Source organism: Condylostylus longicornis, unplaced genomic scaffold (assembly GCF_029603195.1).
Source record: "Condylostylus longicornis isolate FDR11 unplaced genomic scaffold, ASM2960319v2 ptg000048l, whole genome shotgun sequence".
NCBI lineage: Eukaryota > Metazoa > Arthropoda > Insecta > Diptera > Dolichopodidae > Condylostylus > Condylostylus longicornis.
In genome coordinates, this window is record NW_026578017.1 from 7,298,063 (window position 1) to 7,323,747 (window position 25,685).

Genomic DNA, 25,685 nt, shown 5'->3' on the forward strand with positions numbered 1-25,685 from the left:
AATAATAGCGAAGCTAACAATTTTTCTCGTAGAATAATTAACCCGCGGCGAATTGATCTTAAAAAGAGTAAATAGTGGACTTCGATGCTGTTGCGCCAGTGTAACTTGACCTGAAACAAAAAATAAAATTTTGTGTGTACTCTAACACTAAATACCCAACCAGCCATGCCGTCTAAAGCAGTTTCCGTAAGAGGAACAACCAACTGCAACATTTACAATTTTAATCTAACTTCAAACTCATTTGTTTTCACCATAACAAAAAAAAAAAATCAGAAAGAAACCGTAACAAAGCAAAACAATATGCGATTGGATCAAATGCGCGCGCTTTTCATACGAATTAATTAATATATTGTGTATAGAATATATATAATTTTTAAAATGTCGTAGATTGTAGATTCTAAGGGAACTGAGTGGGGACAGGAGCATCCCCCCAAGCCACCGCAGCCATTTTTGACTTATTGTAGCCACCCCACTCTCCCGTCTATAATATCCCCGTCCCAATCACAAAGCCGGAGATATCCCTAAGGGAGTTGGACAATAGTTCCCGAACACTTAGGGACCCATGTCCAAGACAATTGCGGCGCCGAACAGCCAGTGCCGGACAGTCGCAGAGAATGTGCACGGCGGTCTCATCGCCACCCCCACAAAATCTGCACAGGGGGGAGCCCGACTTCCCCAGCCTGTGCAGGTGGTATTTCACCGGGCAGTGCCCCGTGAAGAAATTCGCAATAGTGCGAACCCGGCTCCTGCTCATCCCCAGCAACTCCGCAGCGAATCCGCCGGAGCACGCCGGAACAAACACCTTCGCATGACGGCACCCTTTCGTGTCCCGCCAGTGACGACTGCATTCCGCCGCGAGTAGGCAGGCAAGCCTGGCCCCCACGGCGGAAGAAGGCAGACCACAGAAAGGCAGCGGCTGCACAAAGGCAGCGGCTGCACAAAGGCAGCCCCAGATCCCCTCCGCGCCAACTCATCGGCAACTTCGTTGCCCGCATGGCCACTATGGCCCGGCACCCAAATGAGCATCACTCTGTTTTCCGATGCCAATTCCATAAGTGCAGCAAGGCAGCTCCAGACCAGCTTGGATGTAACCTGAGCTGAACGGAGCGCCAGCAGTGCAGCCCTGCTGTCTGAGAACACATAGATGGTGCGGTTTCTATACCCCCTTTCCAAATTGATTCTCAGACAGATCTCTATTGCATGTATTTCGGCCTGGAACACTGTGAAATACGGGTCAAGGGTTGCATATACACGCGTGTCCGGGCGGACACCGTATACGCCCGAGCCCACACCCGACTCCGTTTTGGATCCGTCCGCATACCACACGCTCGAACCCGACCTAAGTACCGGACCACCCCGATCCCACGTCCATCGATCAGGAAACAGAACCCTGTACTTGTGGTCGAAGTTGTACCGCGGCAGACAGGTATCTGACATGGTTATCCTTAGAATCGGATCGCCCTCAATGAAGTCTCTGTGAGTTCTGTGGGCCAACTTTAGCCCTGCCCCGTCCTCGCCAGAGAGAAGTCGGTAAGTCACCAGCCGAGCTTCCTTCAATATATGGAGGTGCAGTGGCGGCAATCCGATCATCACCTCCAATGCAGCGGTGGGAGCCGTCCGCATCGTTTAAAATGTCGTAGTGTTCGATAGAATAAAATTATGTTTAAGGTAAGTAAAATAAAATTCAATTAATTTACGGCTAGTCGTTCATCAAGTCAATAGATCTATTTTTTATTTTTGTACTTGTTGTTATTATTGTTCTTTTTTGTAATAATTAATGAATTAATATTTTCTATATTTACACTCGGGTACATGTGTACAAACAATTATTTACAATTTCGTTTTTAATATGACATTTTCGATTACGTCCCATTAAATTGATTTATATATTTATGTTGAGTGTTGTGTTTTTTTGATACCTGCATGGTTTATGTAGCACTATGTGCACGCATGTATAAAAAGAAGAAAAAGCGATTTTGTTTTTAGCTCGTGCTTTCGCTCTCTAAATAGCCAAATATAGATGTGGTTATATTTCAAAATATGTTATGTCAATAATGGCACTATTATTGTTTGTTAATGTGTAACACTGTCATTCATACGTTATGCGCTTTATATGGTAAATTTATTATCTTATATGCCTAGGTATGTTTAGTCTGATTTCTGACTTAAATTAGATTTCCGGTCATGTTCTTGTTTATTGCATTAATGCACTTCGATTTTACTTATTATTGATTTTTTGTTTTTTTTCGTGGCTATAATTTGTTTTTTTAATAATTTATGAAATTTACGTCTTTGAAGTCACGATGTTCCCATCAAGAAAGTAGAAGTCTTTTTTTCGAAATGACACAACTTAAAATTAAAGATAAAACGACAGGAGATTAAAACAATTTCACAGTTGAAAGAAAAACTGACTAGCTGAAGAAAAATTGAAAACTGAATAACAAAATAATTGGAATTTTTCGAAAATCTTTTACGAGTATGCATATATGCTATTCCAAAAAAAAGGCTCAAAATTGAGCCATTTTATATTGGAGTGCTTTTAATATTTGATAGCTATACAAAATCTTGACTGAAGTAGAATTTTGACTTCCTTTACAAAACAAAATTCTGACCCATACTTTTAATTCTCCAAACGATGATTTTTAATTTTGTGCTCTTTAAAGATTCGTGTTTGAAGTATTGCAGAAGTAAAATTAGAATGAGCAGACTATGCGCTAATGATTTTTATATGAAAAATTATGCTTTGAACATTGGTTTTCTCCGTCAAAATATATTCACATGATGTTGTTAAAAGATTAATTATAAATTCGAGACTTTAATTTTATTTAATCAACTAAAATTCTTTATTATTTTAACATTTTATATTTTTAAATATCTATGTTAAGAATTTTAATTTTATCCCGTATATTCCACAAAAACTAAGCAGTAATAAAAAATTCTTGTATGGGAGCAGTGCTGCTAAATAGATTAGCCCAAATATCTTCATTTCTTTAAAATAACATTTTCATTTTAAAGATTCAATAAAAGAAATCTTCACGAGCCCTTCGAAATTTCCAATTGAAATTAAATTAAAGTTGGGTCAAACCAATGGTTTGTATTGTAACACTTTTGCCTTCAACAATTAGTGAAAATACTGCTTTTAAATACAGTCTATGTATACCTATCACACTATAAAAATTATTTTCATTCATATACAAAACTCTTTCTAGGATTGCATATATTTAGGATGAGCGATTTATGCAGTTTTTGAAATAGCGTCAAAAATTCAAATTTTACAAGTTTAAGAGGCGAAAAGTTGAGAGGGGGGTGAAGATGGAAAAAAATTTTCTTTTAACGTAATAAGCTATTTATTAGTATCTAAAGGCTGCTAAAATTTCAGACTCCCACAACCTGGAATCTAGAAAAATTTTTGGAAAAGTGCTAAAAAGAAAGAAGCCAAAATATCACTATTTCAATTCGAACTAAATCGGGCATCAAATAGAAAAAATTTGATGCCTGATAATTATGTGACATAATGATGTTATAAGCCGTATGCGCATTTATTTATAGCGTCAAGTCGATTAATATAGAATTAAATGAAGCGAAGAATATCAAAAATTTTCTGTCATGGAAGTAGTGTTACCATGCGTTGCCTATTAAATTGGCTTTTTGGTCAAAATGTTTTTTTTTGTAAACTTTGGGAAAAAAAGCGCAAAAAATTTCAACTTTCAAAAACTTTAGTAGCGTTAGAAAACCTTCATTTTAAAAATAATTCTTCACCTTTGGCAGCGCTGTAATGGGAGCAGAACGCATATTTGCTATCTCTTTCTCAAATTTACATACAATACATTATATATGTGTATGTAATTATATGCAAATACCATCAACTATTTAATTATCACAAAACAAATTAAAATTCTTCATCATAAATCAATCGAAATTTCTGATCATGTCAAGATATTTTGTCATTTATTGAAGCGAAAATCTCCTAAAGAAGAACAAAATTTATAATGCACTATCACAATAAAAAATCAAAACAAAAATTTAAATATTATAATCATGCCTATATGGTAAGGAGTCTTTTGACAACAATGTAGTAAACAAAATATAACAATGTATCAGTGATAATTTTTTAAAATTAAAGTTATTTTCATGTAAATAATTTAAATTTTTTTTTTGATTCAAAAATTCCAAAATTGTTCAAATTTAATTAGTCAAATTATTCATTATATTGGCTTCCTCCTCTTCTTATTCTTATTGACATTAAAAAAAAAAACTTCAAAAGTCTTCTACCATGATTGACTCCTTTAATTTTTTTTTTATTTTTTTTTTTTGGATTTTTATTCAAATTTACTGCCTATATGCCGTAATAAAAATCCCACTCAGGTCACAATCACTCAAACTACACAAAAAAAAAATAAAATACGAAATAATAAAATTATTTTAGAGTTTAAGAACAAAAAATGTGAGCCAAGCCCAAAATGCGAGCCAAATGATCGTTTAAATTTGACTGGTGGTGTTAAGTTTTTTCAATCTTATTTTATTTCCAAACAGTGAAGACTGAATGATGAACCTGGAAATGCATATTTTTTTTTAATTACTTCTTTGCGTTTCCCTTTAAACATTGAAATATTTTTATTTCCATTGCTCTTTTATTGTTATTTTAAGTTATGCATGAAAAAATATTGTTGCCACCTTGTGGAAAAATGTGTTACTTTGTGTTATACTTCAAAATTTTTAAATTTGCACTGTACTTTGTCGAATAATATTATCAAATTGTTTTTTTTATAAAAAACACAAACAATTTAACAAGCGCTGCTACCTCTAACGTCATATGTCGGTAAATATCGCCGAATGAAAATTCGACGTCTGCTTACTACCATGTAAAAAATAAAAAAATCATCTGTAGCGGAGTATATTCGTTTAACTCCTCCTCTCGACTTCTTCTTTTTATAGGTACATAAAAGTATTATAGCATAATTTATTGTGTCTCTAATTGCATAATCTCTAAGAGGGTATGCGAAATATGAACACTTAATTAGAAATAAATCAACTACATACTGCAATTTACACTAGAAATTCCTGAATGTATGGAAACAATGAGCTTAAAATGTTCAAAAATTTGCAATTTGCATATTAAGTAGAGAAAGAAAGTACAAGTGAGGTTAATAATACTTTTAAAGTTAAATAACATTTTGGCAACTGCATGATTAATTTGATGATTGAATGACATGGTTTTATGGAAAGCTGCGAGATTCAAATAAAAATCATAATAATGAACAACGTGAAAAAAGCAATTTCGTTTAATTTTTTTAGCAACTCATTAGCTGAAGACCTACTCGTTTTAAGCTCATTTGTAATCATGAATTTTTTTAAGAACCAAATATTTTTTTTATTGTAAACCACATTGAAGTAGTTGGCTTTTTGTTGCCTTTAACTGATTTTCGTATATAATATGTAAATGTTATCATTAGATTTAACAACAACCGATGAAATGAATAAAATCGTTAAAAACTTAAGAATGTCAAGTAGAAAATAATAAAAACAAGGAGAAAAAAAAACAATAAAATGAAATAAATAAAGGATCTTTTTTTTGGCTGTGTCAGACAAAAACGAAAATAATATACTAAAGATTTCATATTTATGATCTGACAGATTGATTTTAATTGAAAATTTATGGAAATTTTTAGCGGATTATTTTATAGAAAGAGAGAACTTCAAAACAACTCTTAATGGAAATCATTTGTCACATAAAACCTAATGTACATAAATTAATTTTGAAAAAAGAAGACGGAATGAATTTTTTTGCTTCAACAATACGAGTTAACGAATGTGTGTTATTTAGCTTGTGTGCATAGCACATACATATGTACGCATTGAGATCAGAACGGTCAAATTCTAACTTAATTTATTTTTGTTGTGGACCTAAAGGAAGATATAAATTAATATCAAGATTTTAAAACTAGGCTACTTAGGTATCTAAATTAAATTAGTCATTTGAAATTAATGAAGATACTCTTTAAAAAAACTTTATCAAAATTTAAAAGTTCTCTTTTAAGTGGTTATAACCACAGTGAGAATCAAAGTGATTTCATAAGAAAATGCTTAACATTTGAAGTTTACCGATTTAATTATATTATTTAAAATTAATTAATATTAATTAAAATTTAAAGATAAGGTCCTTTGAGATTTTTTGAGAGGAAATGTTAATTTTGCAATATGTTTGACAACTACAAAGTTCATCAGATTTTGTTAAAATTTTTACATAAGAAGTTTTATTTCTGTATACTTAAAATTCTGTATATATTAAAAAAAAATTTACTTTATACAAAGGATGTTTGAAATTCTATTGTATTTACAGGACCTCCAAAACAAATTTTCTCAGAAGAATGAGTTTTTAGGCCCAAAAATTCAAGAAGTTAATTATATCACCTGAAAGAGTTTACCCTTTAAAGAATAAGAAAATATAAAACATAATTTTTATCTCATAAAATACCTAAAAATTACATTCTACACAATGGAAGTTTTGAAAGACGCTTCCAGCTCTCCCAAATACTGAGGCACTGTGGTTCAAATACACGATACATTTGTAATAATCAATAATTAAATATCAGAATTTTTGTGCTACTTAATTTTAATTCAGTATATGTAGTTGAATAGAATTATTTGCAAAATGTTTAAAAATATTTTCTTAAAAACTATGTGCAAAATATTTTTGCCTCTTTTGCAATAAGTCGAAAATTACCTGATTTTTATATTTTTTTCTTGGACATTTAAAACTGCATGTTACACATCTAGGCTGATTAGTTGCTAAATCCTTTAGGCAAGTTTTCTTTGGACCACATGATACTGTTTCACAAGTTGATCCAACTGTAAATAGAAAAAAAAGTATTTCAATACACTCCTAGAATTAACAAAGTGAAAATTTCGGGTTGAGGAATTTGTTTAAAGGTTGCTTAGTTTTGAGTAAAATTTTGGCTTAAGTAGAATTTCAACATGCCAGTTTCGTATTGCAGAAACAAATGCCAGAGGCATTTTGTACACAAAATTTTGAAAAAAACAAATTAGTTACAAATATATTTTCCTACGATATACTTTTGTGATTTTTACAGAAAAAAACGTACATTATGTATATACTCGTATGTGTACAATCAAATAAAAGCATAAAATATACAAACTATGTACAAACATCCCAATTTCCTAAAATTTTAAAAAGATAAAAAAAAATGAATTGGTTTTGGTTTGGCAACCCTAAAGAAAGTATTGACAAATAATACAATTGTATTACACATACACATTGCAGAGACGCATATGTATGTACATGCATATAATTTCAAGTGCATTCATCAAAAAAAAAAAAAAAAGAACTAAAAAATCAAAAAGAAAAATCAAATTGTCAGAAAATATCAGATCAAAAATAAGTGCAAAGTTTAATCCAAACCAGATTTTAGTATTTTCTTATTTTCTTCCTTAGTAGAAATTTTCTTCGAATACATCTTATACATTGTATTTTTAAACAAGTATGTATGTATGTACATTGGTATATTCGCAATTTTACACTGTTCTACACTTTCATATTTTGTTTCACATTATTTTTGCTACAAATTCACTACTTTTGCTTCTTTGCTATAGCAGTGGAGCAGTTTTAGTTAGTTTATCACTATATTTTAACAAAATAAAATAAGCAAGCCACTAAAATCTAATTATATTTTTATTCAAAATTTTTATTCCTTTTCATAAACAAATAGCATGGTATATTTTTGGTGAATTCTAGCGAATATTCTTTTCTAAGATTTAGCTATATGAATATAGAGAATTTTTAGATATACTTTTTTCATTTCTGACGGCAGCATATTTTTTTAGACCAAAATTTTTCGTTCCTCATGGGATGCACTAATGCATCGTTCATAATATCTAAATACATATTTTTATTTTATTTCATTCGCATATGCACATACATATGTACATAACACATGTATGTACTACTACCTGTGTAGACACACTAACCAAAAAAATTAAAAAAAAAAACGGAAAAAAGCAATCAGAATACAAAAACAAAATAACAGCAATGATACAGGGAAAATACAGCAATGATAATTCATACATATGTTTGTATGTATGTATATGCATATATGCTTGCTACAAATATCAACAAAAAAAACCAAATAAATAACACGTTATAGAACCGTACATATCAGAATTTACGAACAACATTATGCTGGCAGCACAACTAAAACACAAAATATCAACCCATCAGCAGACATCAGACACTATTGTAAAGGACATTTTATAATATAGGCCGTTTAAATTGGTCGCGTTATTATGTTATGATCGCGATTTCAAGTATTATTTTTTATTTATTTATTTTCTGCTCTTATTTTTATATTCTTGTTTTATAATTGTTTTTGACTTTTTTTTTGTATATATCTACATAGGTACATATTTCATTTTTTTGCCTTGTGCTTATTGGTAACACAGTGAACATCAATAAAACCTTTAATTTCTTTTATGTTGCTTATTTTGTTTGCAACAATGTTGCTTACTATCATGATAATATCATTGTGCTCTTAAATTAAGTGAGTACAGAAAAAAAGAGACAAAAATTACTATAATCACCAACTATACAAAAATAATAATAAACAATAATAACAGTATTGGCAACAACATAACAAAAATAAGAATTAAGAATAATAAAAAATAATAATAGCAAAAAATATAAAAAAAAGCGAAAGAAAAGAAAACGCAACAAAACAATAACAGGAAAAGTAAAAATTTTAATTCAACACTGAGAGAAAAATTTATTACATTTCTTCTTCTCTTGACCAGATGGTGGCTTGACTAAGTCGTTTTAATGCTATTATTTTTCTTTTTCTGTTTTCATTTTTATTGTGTAAAATAAAAAATCATAGACTTTTTGTGGACCATTCTTCACAATTCACTCCCATACGAGTATAAAAGTTTGGTATGTAAATTAAGTCTGTTATACATGCTATCTTTATATGCACATATGTACATAATGTCTGTATGCACAACTTCAGTACAAATTAAAATTAAAAATCTACAATAGCTTCTGAATTACATTTTATATTTTACATAAAAGGAGCGAATCATAAGAAATATGTATAAAGAAAAGAACACGCGTGTTTTTTTTTGTGAAAAATTTACCTTTTAACCAGAATAAAAAAAAATAAATAAATAACCATCTTCCTATATTTAAACAAAGAATACCTACAAAGAGTAAGAAATAAATAAAAAACAAAACAGAAAATAAACGAAAAAGGGTCAAAAATCAACATGAGTTACAAAAAATTTAAAAGAAATCGGACAAGAAAAATATTAAAAAGAAAAACAAGTCAAATATAAAATATTTGCGAAATTACAACTATAGGATATTAAATTCGTTAAACAAATTTATTGTCGATTTTATATTAAATGTTGAAGTTATTATTTTAAAAAACCGCTCAGTAAATGCATAAAATTACAAAAATTAAGATACATTGATCTTTGATATTGGAGAAACAGAATGTTACCTACCGCCCAAGTGTCGAAAGTTATTTAATCTTTGATCCCAAACAACATGGGTAACTTAATCAGTTGTACCATACCGCATATCCGATTCAGCAGTAATTGCTGTAAGTTCTATAATATTATTGTATCATCTAAATAACAATATAGTGTAGCGTTATTGAACTTATCGTAATTTCGCATATAAATAATACGAAAAATATGCATATAAATAAATTATCGTAAATTTTCACGTACGAATAGGAATAAGAAATGAAAAAAGTAATTCATTATACCCTATAAAATTTATTCATATTTATCTGAATGCACATTACATACCTCTACGTCTACGTCCACTTGCATACATATTAATAATAGCCATACATTTTATATGAAAATAATAAGAAAATTAAAAAAACAAAAATCTATTATCCTCTTAAGCAAAAACTGCTACCGGAGTTTAAAACACAAATTTATGTTCAATTCTCTGTTCTTTAAGGTAAAAATTAATTTTACTTTTGTTTTGTTGTTGCTGTTGTTGTTATTGTTGTTATAATTATTATTGTTGAGTTCATCTTTTTATGCGGATGCTGTTATTTTTACGTCTACTTTTTAACTTATTCAAAGTAACAAGAATCATACAAAATAATCACATAAACAATAAAAGAAGATACGAGGTATAAAGATATAAGAAAACAGACGAAAAACAACAAGAAGAATAACGAAATTTTATATTTTTCTTTTTTATTTGCGGATATTTCGCTTTTTGGCCGAATATGTAATTTGTAAAACGTTGCATTTTGGAGTTATTTTAATTTCATTTAATTTTTTTTAGATAGTTGGAAGTAAAGAAAAAAAAAATTTTTTTTCTTACCTTTTTCTTGCCCTGATGATTTGATATGATGTCGTGTGGTGGAAGTTATAAAATTTAAATACGAGTAACACAGATCACAAAATATTCATAAACATGGACAAAAAAAGTAACAAAATTTGTAAGGTAGCCCCATACAAAATATTTAATAAAAAAAATAATATTTTTGTTTCTTATGTGGTTTCATTAATTGCAACAAAAGTTTAATACATAATATATGATAGGGTTGACCAAGCTCATCGATACTCCAAGCCATGAATTTAAAAATTTGAAATTTTTCGCAATTTAAACTATATTAAGAAGTTAAATTATCCAAAATTCCAGATTGTAAAATAATATTCGTAGCAAGATGAAAATTATATGAAAATTATTAGACTGTTTTAGGTCTTAATCGCATTAAAATGAATAGTAGTGCAAAAATACAGTTTTAAAGTTTTAATTAAAAAAAGAATATTTCAGTAATGTAGTAGTACCCGCTTAAAGTAATTTTTGAGAGCGGAAATTTACGACTTTTAGAGAAAACCAGGCGAAATTTTTCTTACCTAATTTTTCAATTTTGGGTTGCTTATAAGAAATATGACTTTTAGCATGGTTAAAGAGACTTACAGCGAGGTGATGGTATTTTACAAAATTATTATTAAGATATTCAATTCATACCACAAGTGTTTCCATTTTGAGAATTCAAATATTTAGCTTGCAGAACTATACTAAAGTGTGGATTAATTTTTTTTTACAAATAAGTAAGATATTTTATTTAAGGTTTAAAAGCGAATTGCAAATCAATTTTTAATTCATCTGTCAGTTAACTGGTCATTTTTATTCAATTAATGAAAAATTTCACGTAAATTTTCTACAATAATTACTATTGCACAATCTTTTTTCATGGAAATTTCAAAGTAATAAGAATGTAATACGAATACTGACCTGAAAGATACTAAAGACATCATTGCTTAAGTTAAATTAATCTTTCCTAGGGTTAATAATATTTTTATAATAAATTGAATAATTTGTATTGCAAAATAATTAATTCCGTCGAAGAAAATATTTATTCGAAAATTTCGATTAACAAAATAAAAAGTAAAGAAGGACAGAGACGAACCAATACAATCCTTAATCTAATACTTTTGAAGAAAAAGAAAAATATAACAAAACTTAATTTGAATTTTACACTCTAGATACTTTTACAAAGCAGAATTCTTATTCCAAATTGCGTATGGTACACTTTGATCACATCATCATAAAACAAAAAAAAAACACATATAATAATTTTAAACTTTCATTGCAAGCATAAGAGCACGATTACTAACTCAAGTTCATTAAAAAGTATATAAAGAAAATTGCATGCAAAGCAAAAGAAAAAGAAAAACAGAAATAAGTCTGAAAATATCATTCTGTATTAAAGTTGTAAGCATTCACAAAAAAAAAAAACCAATTTACTTCTTCAAAATCATCATGTCAGTCACTTGCATTTCACTTCATTTCACTTCTTTCAATTTACAATATAACACCATAAACTAAAAGTGCATTGTTTCCTTAATGGTTACAACCAGCTTAGTATAAGAGAGGAAAGAAAGAGAAAACAATAAAACCAAATGATGACAAAATCTTAAGAAAATTTCTGCGATGATGCAAAAATATTCACATAACTGCATTAAAAAAAAATGTACATAAAAAATCAAAAAAGAAATCTCGTGGCGTTAAAAGTGCAACGTGGTCATAACAATCTCAAATACAATAAATTTAAAAAAAGAACAACAAAACTGAAAAAAAAAAAATAAAAAGTTAAAGAAATCTTTAAAAAACTTTACTTTTTTCTTACCGTTTTTTTTTTATTGAATTAAGAAAAATAACAAAAAAATAAGAAGAACAAAAAAAAACAAAATAGTAACAATACTATTTTTTCTTTCTTTCATCATTTTGAATAAAGCCAATGAATTGCAAAAAGATTTTTCGATGCACTATGAGCTGCTGCTATTCAACGCGGTCATTGTCGTCATCATCATTGTGCATGCGATGCAAAACAGAATATTTTCAACGTGGCATTCATATATAGAATTTTACGTAGATAGATGACGTTTTCATGTGAATGTGTGCCTTCGCTTTATAATAAAATTTATGTGTGTGTGAATGTTCATATTAAATTTAAAATTTTGTCACTTAAAAAATAAGAAAACAATCAAATAAAATTTATGGCAAGAATAAAAGAAAAAATGCTTTTCAAATATTCAATAGAGATTTTGCACGGAAAATATTCAACTTTTTTTATTTTATTAAAATAATTATTTTTCTAATACCGAAAACTCCATAGAACTTTGATAATTTTGGAAAATAAAATGTTTTCCTTTAACAAGAAATATTTTGTAAGTTCATAATAGATGAAGAATTTTTTTATAAAATGTTTATGAATTTCAATCCTTAGTTCTTGTAGATTTTCTGATGGCTTAAATTTCATAGATTTATGCAATCAGTTCTTAAACCTAATTCTATATTTTAATTTTCTTTTAAAATCAGAGTTCTCTTTTTTATAGCTAGGTACGACATTTTCAAAAAAAAATTTTTTTAATATATACCATTCAAAAATATGAATTAAATTGTATTAGAATTTTGAATTGAAATCAAATACAGATAAAATTCAACCGGAAAGTTCAATTTCCAATAACATTTTTACATTAATTGAACTCGTATAACAGTTACAACGCGGAAGACAGTTTTATTTTCAAATATATCAAAAGTCTGTAGTCGATCGACACAGTAATAAAATTAAAAAAATGCTTTATATAGCTTCACAAAAAAAAAATAGTCAAACGATGTTAAATCGAATTGCCTTAGAGGCCGTACGCTCAATGTAATATAAAATTAATAAATGTGTACGGTAGAGCGTTAAATGCTCAAATAACTATTATTGAATATGGTGAAAATATGAAAAAAAAATTTGCGCACTGTGAATATGAAAAAAAATTTTTTTGAGCTCTATCATAAGGCGAGATCATAAAAAAGAATACAAATGTTTTAGCTCTGAACACTCTGAGATAAAGAATAACGAACCCGAGTCAATTTGTTTGAAACATCAGAATCTGTTCTTTTGCAAAAAACAAAAACACCCGTGCAAAGTTCTGTTCGGAATAATAATTCATACTTTGAGCAATTATTGTTTATCATATTTAATTTGTTTATTTTTCTTAAAATCTCCCCAATTGGGAATGTTCGGACCTTCCACATGACTAAAGTTAAGCATCAGTTTTCACAAGTCATTGAGTCAAATAGATGGTGATCATAGTCTGCTAAGTCTTTACTGATAAATATCGAATGTTATGTGGATATGGGCAATTACTTTTATATTAACATTTTATTTGTGTATTTAATTTTGTGTAGTGTCCTGACAAGAGTTTGGACCGTTGGCCCTTCGGTTAAAGTACCGATCACATAATACTACATACTATATATCAATATTTTGTACGAAATCTAAGCATGTAAAATTTTTTGAAAAGCACCCAAAACCAAGACAAATAAGAACTTGTAATTTTTCTTTTAAAAGAACACTATTCACTACTACCAATTTTTTTTTACATAAAAACTTTCCTGCTTTATTTTTATTATCTTTTTTAATCTCATACAGTCGGGTAACCCCAACCGTTTTAAATGCATACAAAATAACAATTTTATTATAAAAACAAAAATTTATAAGTCTACTGATTTTACTACAGGAAAATAACAAAAAAAAATTTAAAAAATTCAAAATTATGAAACTAGCTTACTTCAAACATACGCTCATACTATCAGTTATCACTGTTGCATATTTTATTAATTCCACCAAAATATCAGAATAAACAAGTAAAAACGTTTCAGTCGGTATGAACCGATTGAATTATACCCTGCACCTTTCATTGTTGTATAGCAATTACTCAAACCTGTGAAACAATTCTATAGAAACTTCACGGATATGTCTGATCTATAATTGGACACAAAACTGCCAAGTTTCATGAATCTAACTTTATTACTTTTCCAAATATTCAAAATAAGCTTTTGGACTTCTATGGGAGCCACTCGAACCTGTCAAGCAATTCCACCAAAACTTCAGAAATATCTTTGACCTATAATTGGATACACAACTGCCAAGTTTCATGAATCTGTCTTTATTATTTTTCCAAATATTTAAAATTAGCTTTTGGAGTTGTATGGCAGGTACCCGAACCTGTCAAGCAATTCCACTAAAACTTCGCAAGTATATCTGATCTACAATTGGACACACAACTGCCAAGTTTCATGAATCTAACTTTTTTATTTTTTCAAATATTTAAAGTAAGCTTTTGGACTTGTATGGGAGCTACTCGAACCTGTCAAGCAATTCCACCAAAACTTCAGAAATATCTTTGACCTATAATTGGACACACAACTGCCAAGTTTAATGAATCTGACTTTATTATTTTTCCAAATATTTAAAATAAACTTTTGGACTTGTATGGGAGCCACTCGAACCTGTCAAGCAATTCCACCAAAACTTCAGAAATATCTTTGACCTATAATTGGACACACGACTGCCAAGTCTCATGAATCTGACTTTATTATTTTGCCGAATATAAAAAATTTGCTTTTAGAGTTGTATGGCAGCCACCCGAACCGGTACAGCTATCTCATTAAAATTTTTAGAGCATGTGTAGAATATAATTGGACACATGTATACAAAATTTTATATTTGTACCTTTATTAGTTTTTGAAATAATTAAAATAAACTCTTTGAGTTGTATGGCAGCTACCCGAACCCGTTGTCCGAAATGGTCCAATAACAATAGGGTTCGTCCTTGGCACAAAAGAAGCAACTTGTGAAAGTTTGGTGTCGATTGCATTATTCGTTTTTGAGTTATCGTGCGATCGGACGGACGGACGGACGGACGGACGGACGGACGGACGGACGGACGGACGGACGGACGGACGGACGGACATGTCTAAATCAACGCAGAATTTTACGCTGAGCAAGAATATATATATATGTCCATACCGCAGATGACTCCTTCAAGTAGTTACAAACTCCATACCAAAGTTAATATACCCTTCACGAAGTGCAGGGTATAAAAAGAACAAACACATAAATTGGAATGACCATCAAGGTGTGTTGAGCTGTAAAATTATGAAACCATAAAAAAAGAAAAAGGAAAACCAAAACAAAAAAAAGAATGTCTTGCACAAAAAAAAATAAACAAAAATAAACAAAAACAAAATTAAATGTTCCTCTTATGTGCATGTGTATGAAGTGTGCATAAAGTGCAGTCTGTTGCATTTTCAATATTTAGCAGACGTTCCTGTATTACGTATACAGACAAAAAAATATGCACAAAAATTTCTCTTCATTTTTGTTTTTCTATTTCTACTTTTTTTGATTTTTTTTATGATTTTTCTCTTAAAATGATGATGACGATTAAATGTTGCTTTTTTGTAGACTAGAACAACAACATTCGTAAGTTTTTTTTTTGTTGTTCTTCTTTATTTTACAGTGATTTCCTACCTTTTTTATTTGCGTCACACATTAGCAAATACAAAGCTTTGTATTTTAATAATTTGTCGACGTGGATGCGGGGAAACGGTAAATATGCAAACTAAATTTATTACAATATTATGTAAATGGTTTTGATAGTTAAGAGGTTAGAGCAATTGAGGAGCAATAGTAAATTCTTATAACAGTGTAAATTTTGGTGAGTAATATTTTAATCTATAGTTATTTATATCTGTAATTAAGCTTTCGAAATTGAAGAAAGAATAGAAGAAATTGCTCTCTAAATCCATCTAACTTAATTCTTCCATTATTGTTACGTTTGCTAATAATTCTTCAAGATAGTGTCAAATAGTTAGCTCGTTGTTTGGATTTACAAATTTTCATATCAAACCTGTCACTTTTTGTCAATTTTCTGTCAAACCTCATCAAATTTTCTGAAAATCGTTTAGAGCTTTCAAAATTATTTTCAAACTTTCAAGCATACATTAATTTTCACAAACAAATTTCGTATGACGTGACAATTGTTGTGTCATAAGATTATGGTTAATAAATACGAATTATTATTACGTATCAAATAAGAGAGGGAGTGTAACAGGAAAAAATAAAGGAAGGTTGAACAATAACAAACAAAAAAATTAATACAGTAGAGTCTACATGTAATGACTATTTGTTTTAAAATATTATAGCGGAAGGTTAACCACAGTGATCTAATTATTCGGAGGCGAACGGAATTGATAACTCTAAATGGTATTCTGACAAAAGTACAACGAAATAAAGGAGGAATAAAGAAGTATATACGAATAATTTAAAACGAATAAAGAAGTATATTATATTTAGTTTTAGACGAATGCTACAAAATTTAAAATTTCGAAATTGTTTTTCTGTTACTTCTATAATCTTTAATAGAGGGTAATACCTAAGGATGACGAACAAGTTAATAAACAGAGCGTCCTAAAATACCAGACTTCCATAATAGGAGAATTAAGAATGATCTCAATAAACACAATAAATTGATTACCATACCGAAACTGTACTGTTCACTGATGTGGTGATTATTTCAACAGGATTCAACAGATATCTGTTGCAGTATAAACGCATATTTTCTTATTAATATTACAAAAGTATTGAATACATAATATATGCATGTATGCATACATACAGCATGATGTGGAACAATATTATGAATGTGCACATGTATGAGTATTTTCGAGTTTCTCTTGATTGAAACTTTTATTATCCATTGAATTTCGAAAAAAATATTGTAAAAGGTATCGTAAAAATAACAACAATAAAAATAATAATAATGACAAAATCAAAAGACAACAGCAATTCAAGCCAATAAATAAAATGGAAATTGTGATGTCTACGAGCAAATAAAAAGTACACATTCTCATACACACATGCTTCAATATAAAGGCATATGGAAGAGACACAATTTGGAAGAAGAAGTATACGAATGTATGTATGTTTGTATTTAAATATTTGAACATACATACGCATAAATTTAAAGATTGACTGCAACATTTCTGACCTTCATGGACCTTGGGGAAGGTTCACCAACATTTTTATTGTTATTTCTTTCTTTTTTGTTTTTGTTTTTTTTTTCATTTTTCTTATAATTCCGTGTGCTGTGCTGTCTCTTTCTCCAAAAAAACAACGACGTTGTTCATTTGCTGTTACTTTTGTTTTTTTTTTAATTTTTCATTTTACTGTTTTGTTTTTTGATTTTGCTGTTATACCATTGACGTTGCTTTTTTATGTTGTTGCTGTAGAAAATGAATGTATGCAATATTCGGAGAGTTTTGCAGTTTTTTTTTTTATTTTTCTTTTATTGTTATTGCCATTTCGTTCTTTACTGCGAGCAAAGTATAAATTGTGCAATGTGCATTCAACTTTGGACATTTTTTTTCTTTTTATTGCTTTTTTAGTTACTGACTGGCTTTATTTTTGTTTTTTTTTTGGAAGTAAAAAGTAAATTAAACAAAAGTGTTACCAATTATAATAAAAAAATATTTTTCTTCTATAAATTTAATACGTCATAATATGTGAGGCGAAATTATTGACAGTAGAAAAACAAAATTTTTAGCTTATACCAAAAACATTATGACGTGTGTTGAGATAGGTCACGAATCTTATCATGTAGTTATCATGTTGGTTTCAAAATAATGATAAGGAGGAAAGTGAGTGTACTTGTAGATGACAATATGATGGAATGTTGTGCAAAGTGTTGAATCTAAATATTATTACACACGTTATCATTTGAAAAAGTATTGATAAAATATGTCAATAGTTATTTTTTAAATTTACAATGAAAGATTATAAATACAAAAAAAATTTCTTAACTATACGACTACTACTACATATTAAGAACAAGCCGTAATTTATATTTTTCCTATAATAGGACTTTAACAAAGTTTTGAATTGTACACCAAACACACTTTTTGACTTGAGACAAATACGGAATTTGTTTCCTCTACGTTCTCTATTTTCTTTTCTGAGTAATGGTTAATTGGAAGGTTTTGATTGTTGAAACTTTTAAAAGATTAAAATTAAGCGCTTGACGCGTTTCAATATAAGTATGTACATATTTAATTTTGTGTATAAAATTGAGCTTGGATATATGACGACTTTTCTGTTTTTGGAAATTTATTGCATTTAACCAAGTTTTTTAAACATGCATGGAGGCACTAGTATATTTGGGCAAATATAAAATAAAAACAACTATAATTGATGATATTTCTTATTCTGAAAACTTGTCAGATCACAAAATGCCGCTTTGACATAAATATTTTCATGAATACAATAAAGAGAAAGTTTGAATCATTTTTGAAAAACAAAAAATTTATCTTCTCACAATATGTGCACATACATACATACATATATATGTATATATATATATGTATATACACATGGGCAGTGTTATTAGAAATAATTGCTTTCAATCGAATGTTGCATTTAATCTTGTTGCTTATATTCGTGTTCGACTGTATAAGGTTTTCATTCAATATATTTTGTCAGTTATTTCGGTATACAAAATTGAGTTCCTATCATTAAAATTTCAAATGACAAAAATCCTTTCAAAATTATATATAGATTATTATGAATTTTACTAATACAACATCATAGTTGCGAAATTAATAAATAATGTGCCTATTACACTTAATAATTTAACTTAATGGAAATCTCTTCATGCAACTGCAGAACAGATGGATGACGTAATCAATGGAACGAGTTAAAGGCAGAAAAATTAATTAAAAAATTTTTCTCCTCCAACTGGACTCGAACCAGTGACCTACCGCTTTCTAGGCGGACGCTCTACCAACTGTTCTATATAGATTTAGTTCTTCAATGGTCGTCCAAAAATTTGGGAATTTAAATATTTTTTCATATAATAGAGAGAGAAAGAATAAGAGAGTTTAATTTAAAAAATGGCTGATCAAATTAAAGAAAATTTACTTTTGAGTGTTTTGTAAGACACAATGTGCATATCTTTTGCAGATTTTTTCGAAGTGCCTTTTGGTTAACTTAATTAAATTGTGATTCTAAGTCAAACTATAAAAGATATAATTCATTTAATTCTCAACAATTTAATGATTAACTTTTTAAAAATCAAATATTTTTATCACAAACACATCCGATGTAGATTCGCACATGCGCTTACAATATTCATTGGCAACGCTTTAAAATAAAAAAAGATTGACTTGAATTCGTCGCTTAAATAACCGTTGGCTCACAGTAAATATTCGAAACTGTCTGCTTCTTTCTCTCTTTTTTCTTATGTTCTTTTTTTTTTATATTAAAAGCAACTCAAATTATGATTTTTTGATAGTCTGAAAATTTTATTAAAATAAACGAAAAAAAAAAACCAAATGTGCATGCAATGCAATTGAACGATGCACACTTAAAGATCAAAAAAACGCTTACAGTATATAAGAGCAATAAAAACAAAACAACACTGGAAGGAAAACAGAAAAACGCACAAAAAAGAGTGAAAACTCAAAATACTGTGTGTATCTTTAAGACAGACTAAAAATTAAAAAAAACAAAAATAAAAATATTTAAAAGTTCAAAGATTGAAAGAAATGCAATTTAGAATTTTTAAGAATATTTTTATATGTACAGGTACATACATTGTACATCATATAAAATTCGTATGTAGGATCTATAGATATAAACATATACGCACATATTACTATACATACATATGTACATGGGTCTTTTATAACAACAATTTTTGCAAATATTCGTGAATATTTTGAAAGAAATTCAATTTTTTGATGATTTGAAATGATGGTGATGTTGGAATGGTGATATTAATGGTGATGATGATGATAACGCAATGATGATAATATTTAAAGAGGTGGTGATGATGATGATATAATGAGAATAACAAAAAATAATGAAGAAAAAAAAAATTAAATTAAATATAAAAATTATTGTTTTTTAATTTTGCTGAAAATCAGGAATAGCTATTAAAACTTGATTACTTACAAAACTAAATGAGATTATTGACCACTGACAATTTTATATTGTACTGACGTGCATTCCAAAAATATTTATGAGAATAAGAAAACAAAATCGAAATATTGTACATACACAACACAAATGCATACAAACACATGCTATTATAAAATACAAAATTTATAATATTATTTTTTAAGTATTTTTAAGTGATTTTTAATTTTAAAAAGAAATTTTAAATAATTTATTTTCTTTTCAAGTAATAAAAATTTTATAGCAAGTTATTGAACATATTTTTCATATTAAAACGGCAGTGCATTTTTCCAATTCATATTTTATATATGATATTTTGTCACATACATATAGACATGCATAATATATTTGAATTCATATATATATATATTTATATATATATATTTATATATATATATATATATATATATATATATATATATACGTATACATACATTAAAATACTATTTGCAACTGTCTGCGAACAAATTTATTTTACCAAAAATAATTTTCGATGTTCTTCATACTTTTAGGTAAATTGCACATTTTCTGACTTTATAGAATTACTGTGAAAGTTTATGAATTTTGGTACTGTTGACATTATGTTATCTAACGTATAACATGTTAACATTATGTTATCTAACGTATAATATAATATTTGAGGTAAAACGGGCTTTTATTATCTAATTTTAATAAGTTAAGCATCATTTTGTTTACATAATCCTGTTAAAAGTTAAGTACCTCAAAAATTAAGTTTTTTAAAATAAGACAATGATTCGTGCTTCTTGAATACAAAGGCCTTTGAAGAGCTCAGTTTACGTTAACGTGAAACTATATAATAAACATTCCGCACTTTAAGAAATATACAAAAAACCGACAGGGCGATATTTAAAATATTATGTGGTCATATATAATTAATAAATTTACATTTAAAAAAATTTCTGTTAAGCGTTTGTTACTGCCGTATTCGATATTACATTGAGAGAGCATAGTTTAAAGTGACCATGGTTTCTCTTTTGACACAGTACATCTTCCTTTAGTTTGTAAGAAGTACCATGTTTAATGGTTTTGGAATACTCCTTGTATTTTCTCTTTATAAACAACACCCTATATATTTTTATTTGACATTTAAAATTTCTAATGAAAAATAAAAACGACTAAGTTGAAAAATCGAATTTTTAATTTCTTCTTCGAAAATAGCATAAATTTGACATAGAACGTAGTTGATTGACAATAACAAACAGAAATTTGACAAAGTAACTTACCACATTCTGGAAAGGTAACCTGAATAATATGGATATGTTTGTAAAACATTTTCACCTAGTATGTTTTTAATGTTCCCAAATATTTTAAATACTTGACAAACCCTTGTTATTTTATAAAGTGTTCTAAAGGTTTGTTAGTTTTGAAATCTTCTCCTAAATACTTTAAGCCAAACATCACGTGTTAACCGATTTAAAAATTTGAATAATATACCTATAATTATAATTTTAACGCCATTAATTTTTTTACAATCTATCAAAAGCTTTATATACATATGTAGGTATGTTTCTATAATTTTCGCTAATACCACGCGCTTCACCGTATTTATAAATAAAATAAATTAATTATGCAAATTTTATTAATAAGTCCACAACGAAAAATTTTAAATATAAAAAAATCTTACATAAAATCGTACATACTTACATACTACACATTACGCTTATATAACATTTTTTTTGTTTTCTGATAATCTGATTTATTTGATTGGAGAAAAATTGCATATTGAAAAATCAAAACTCATTTCAAATTTCAAATAATTGACTTGAAAGCAATTATAAATTATTTAAACACAATTGAACAATTCCAATAATATTTTAAGCTTATTTTACTTGGAAATCAAATTTTATATAAGTTTCTTTTCTTTCATTTTATACGCACATACATGTATACAAAAACACATGATATATGTGTTCATGCTAAAAAGGTTCTGATTTTTACAATAATTTTATAATGCTGGAATATGTCTAGACAATTTAATGAGTTGAATCTCAAGTCGCCCAAATACAAAAAAAAAAGTAAGAATAATAATAAAAATAAATAAAAAAAAAGCAAGAAGAAACGAAAAAAAAACATTTAATCAGTATGTGTATATGTAAATATAGTTTGGTTATTCTTAATACTATAAGGTATTCCAATGAAAATCATTGAGAATGTGGTAAGATTTTTGTAGTGTACTATTACAAAATATTAATATTAATAAATTTTGTTAAAACTAATGTAAATCTAAAATGTCATTATTTAAAATAATTTTAATTTGAAATAATTTTTAGAGATGCTCTTAACAAATTATACAGATTTATTTTGGCCATTAAATTCATTCTGGTTCACGTTGTTTTAGCTATTTTTTTTTTTGTATAAATCAACTGTCGACAACATGCGGTGCATCACACTTGTGACTATTAAAATTTTTAAAACAATTTTAAAAACTCAAACATATATAACAGATTATATAAAATTCACAAAAATTTATTATTTTTTAAAACAAAACACCAGTTGAAAATATTAAAATAAAATCAGTTGAAAATCTCATTTCTTCTTGTAAGCCAGTAATGTTCTTATGCTCATATAGTACTTATTTGCTCGACAAAACATGGCCGACGGTTGGTATAAATAATTTTTAATTTGTAAAGTTTTAAGGTGAATTATTCAACGTTAAAATCATATTGTGCCAAACTACGTACATACTAAACCAAACTTGTGATTTTTATAAATTTAAGAGACGGGTTAAGGGTTCGAGAACTGTTCTGTTATACAATTTGTGCGCCAGGATTAATTATCGATGTTCTTATATAATTTATAGTTGTCATATCATAAACGTTTAAATAAATAATAAATAAAACTTCAAATATCTAATTTAAAAAAAAAATAAAAAAAACACAATGAAACGGGGCGAAACAATAATAAATAAACTTGAAATAAAAATTAATAAAAAGAAAGAAAATAAAAAAAAAAAAACTAAAAATGTACATAAAAATGGTAACATGTTATAAACGTAAATATAACATGTTTAAAAATAATAATTTACAAGTTTTAATACGTTGTTTTTATGGATTTTGAATAATTTATTTAGAAAAAAAAAAGTATAAAAATATAAAAAGAAAAGAATCTTTTAGTAAATATTAGCAGCTACTGGTTTTGAGTGTCACTATAGATGCTGTTTTTTTGTACCAATGTTATACTAAGATGCGTTTTCATCAAAAAAATTTTGAAAAATTATGTAGTGCAGAATAATAATACAAAATACAGTGTGGGTATAACACAAATTTATAGTTGCATTTGTTACGAATGTTGCATGTATTATACCTTGAAGTAGCTGAACGTCATAAGTCGAAAGACTTACGTATCGTATTTAATACAAGTAAAAAATTATTATTAATCTTTTATAACAGTTGAATAATGTAATTGCAAAATAAATGAACTAAATAAAAATAGCAATTTTCGAAATAATTAAGAATAATTTATCCAGGGTAGAATGCCTGAGAGATGTTAGTATTGAATTTCTAAATTACAAATTATAAAAAAATATTGTACTTTTCAATAAAATAAAGTTTATTAAAGTTGGAACTTCTATTCATCTACATTATATTAATATGTAAAGTTGTTCACGAAGACAATCTTTTGTTAAAATCTTATATCTTTACGATAACTCCGTGAAAAATTATTGAGAGAAGAAGATTACCAATAAATTTAACATATTTCCCGAAAAATTGAAACTTTTGTATTTTAAATGCATGAAAACACTAATTTAAAATAAAGGTCAATTACAGGCTTACATCCTGTTAGATTCGATATTTGACTTACAGTAATAATAACGCCTAAACATCGGAAAACAGACAGAAACGAAAAATTTTCTCTTTGTTGCCAATTTAAAAAAACACCCCCTGATACATGCTTTAACATGCATACATTACTGGAATATCGTATTTTGATACATAGGATTGTTCTTAGTATAGTAGAATAAAAAAAGTTTTTCGTGTAAGAGTCCCAGGCCTAAACATACTAAATTTAATAAGGCCTATTTTCAAAGTTTTTTTTAAACTTAAATAACTTTTATTATAATAAAATTAATCGCCTTATTTTGAGCTAGACCTCGTGATAATTTAGTTTCGAAAAGATTTAAATATAATCTAATCACACTCATCAGCTTTCATTATTACAATCTCCTTAAATATTGAATGAATTTCCATCCTTATCTTATATACTGTGTATGATATTTCTTAACTGATACCCAATCCAGTATACACAAATTGCCATGATTTTTAAAAATAATTGTAAATAAATTGTAAAATTAAAAAATAGTTCTTAAGATTTCCTATATTTTAAAATGCATTTTTCCTATTTTGATTATTACAATACAAAATGAACAAAAAGCATTATGGCAATACAAATTTCAAGTGCATCGGGCCCTGGAAATTTCAAGAATTAATTAAAATTAAAATTGTCATTTAACGTAAAATTACATTTGTTTTAACAAATAGTTTTGCTAATCTAAATGAAAAACAAATTTTCATAAAAATTAGCCCATATTTTAAGTTCTCATTAGAAAATCTCAAATTTGAATAAAATATAGATTTGCAATTATTAATGAAAATTTCTTTTCAATTGTTGTTTTATTTAATTATTAATTTTAAGTAAATTTTTAAGTTATTTTGGAATTTTTTATTAAAATATTCTAAAAATAAATATTTTAAGCTTATGATGTCATTTTTGACAATCCTTCAATTTCATTTAATTTCATTTTGTCCCTTGTCTTATAGGATTTCTAAACCCCGTAGGTATTTAACATTCAATCAAAATTATTTTATTTTGAAATCAAATATAAACTCAAATCCATACAACGTTTCCTCTTTAAAATATGCAATAATAATAATTTTGATATAAAGACTTCTATAGAAACTACCATGTATTCAGCCTAATTATATGCAATTTACACTTTGTATTAAAAATATATTTTATAATCGGATTTAAAAATACAATAATTTATTTTACAAAATATAATTTCAATATTAGCTAGATATTTTAAAAAATATGAAATTAAAAAAAAAATTATTTTATTTTTTACCTTCCGTTTCATATATGGCTTCTCATATTTAATTACTATTTAATATGTACACACATATATACATGAATACATACACTCCAAATATGAATATAAAAATATGAGTCTATTGTACATATATGAGTATATAGGCTCCTTTTACAATGTGTGAAAATTTTATGACAAAAATTACATTTTCACATTACAAAATTTTAAATTATAAATCTATTATAATTATAGGTGTACATATAATACATACTCGTATATGTGTGTATATTATTTAATTATAA

General features: G+C 27.6%; 1 protein-coding gene across 2 annotated transcripts in view; it reads right to left on the reverse strand.

Moving 5' to 3' along the window:
* The window catches only part of LOC129611242 (uncharacterized), a 147,533-nt gene that overhangs the window by 7,314 nt on the left and 114,534 nt on the right, over positions 1-25,685 (reverse strand). For both annotated transcript variants that reach the window (XM_055524285.1, XM_055524284.1), the window contains exon 7: positions 6,725-6,849. In XM_055524285.1, coding sequence (XP_055380260.1) covers positions 6,725-6,849 — 125 coding nt within the window. The remainder of the gene's footprint in view (positions 1-6,724; positions 6,850-25,685) is intronic.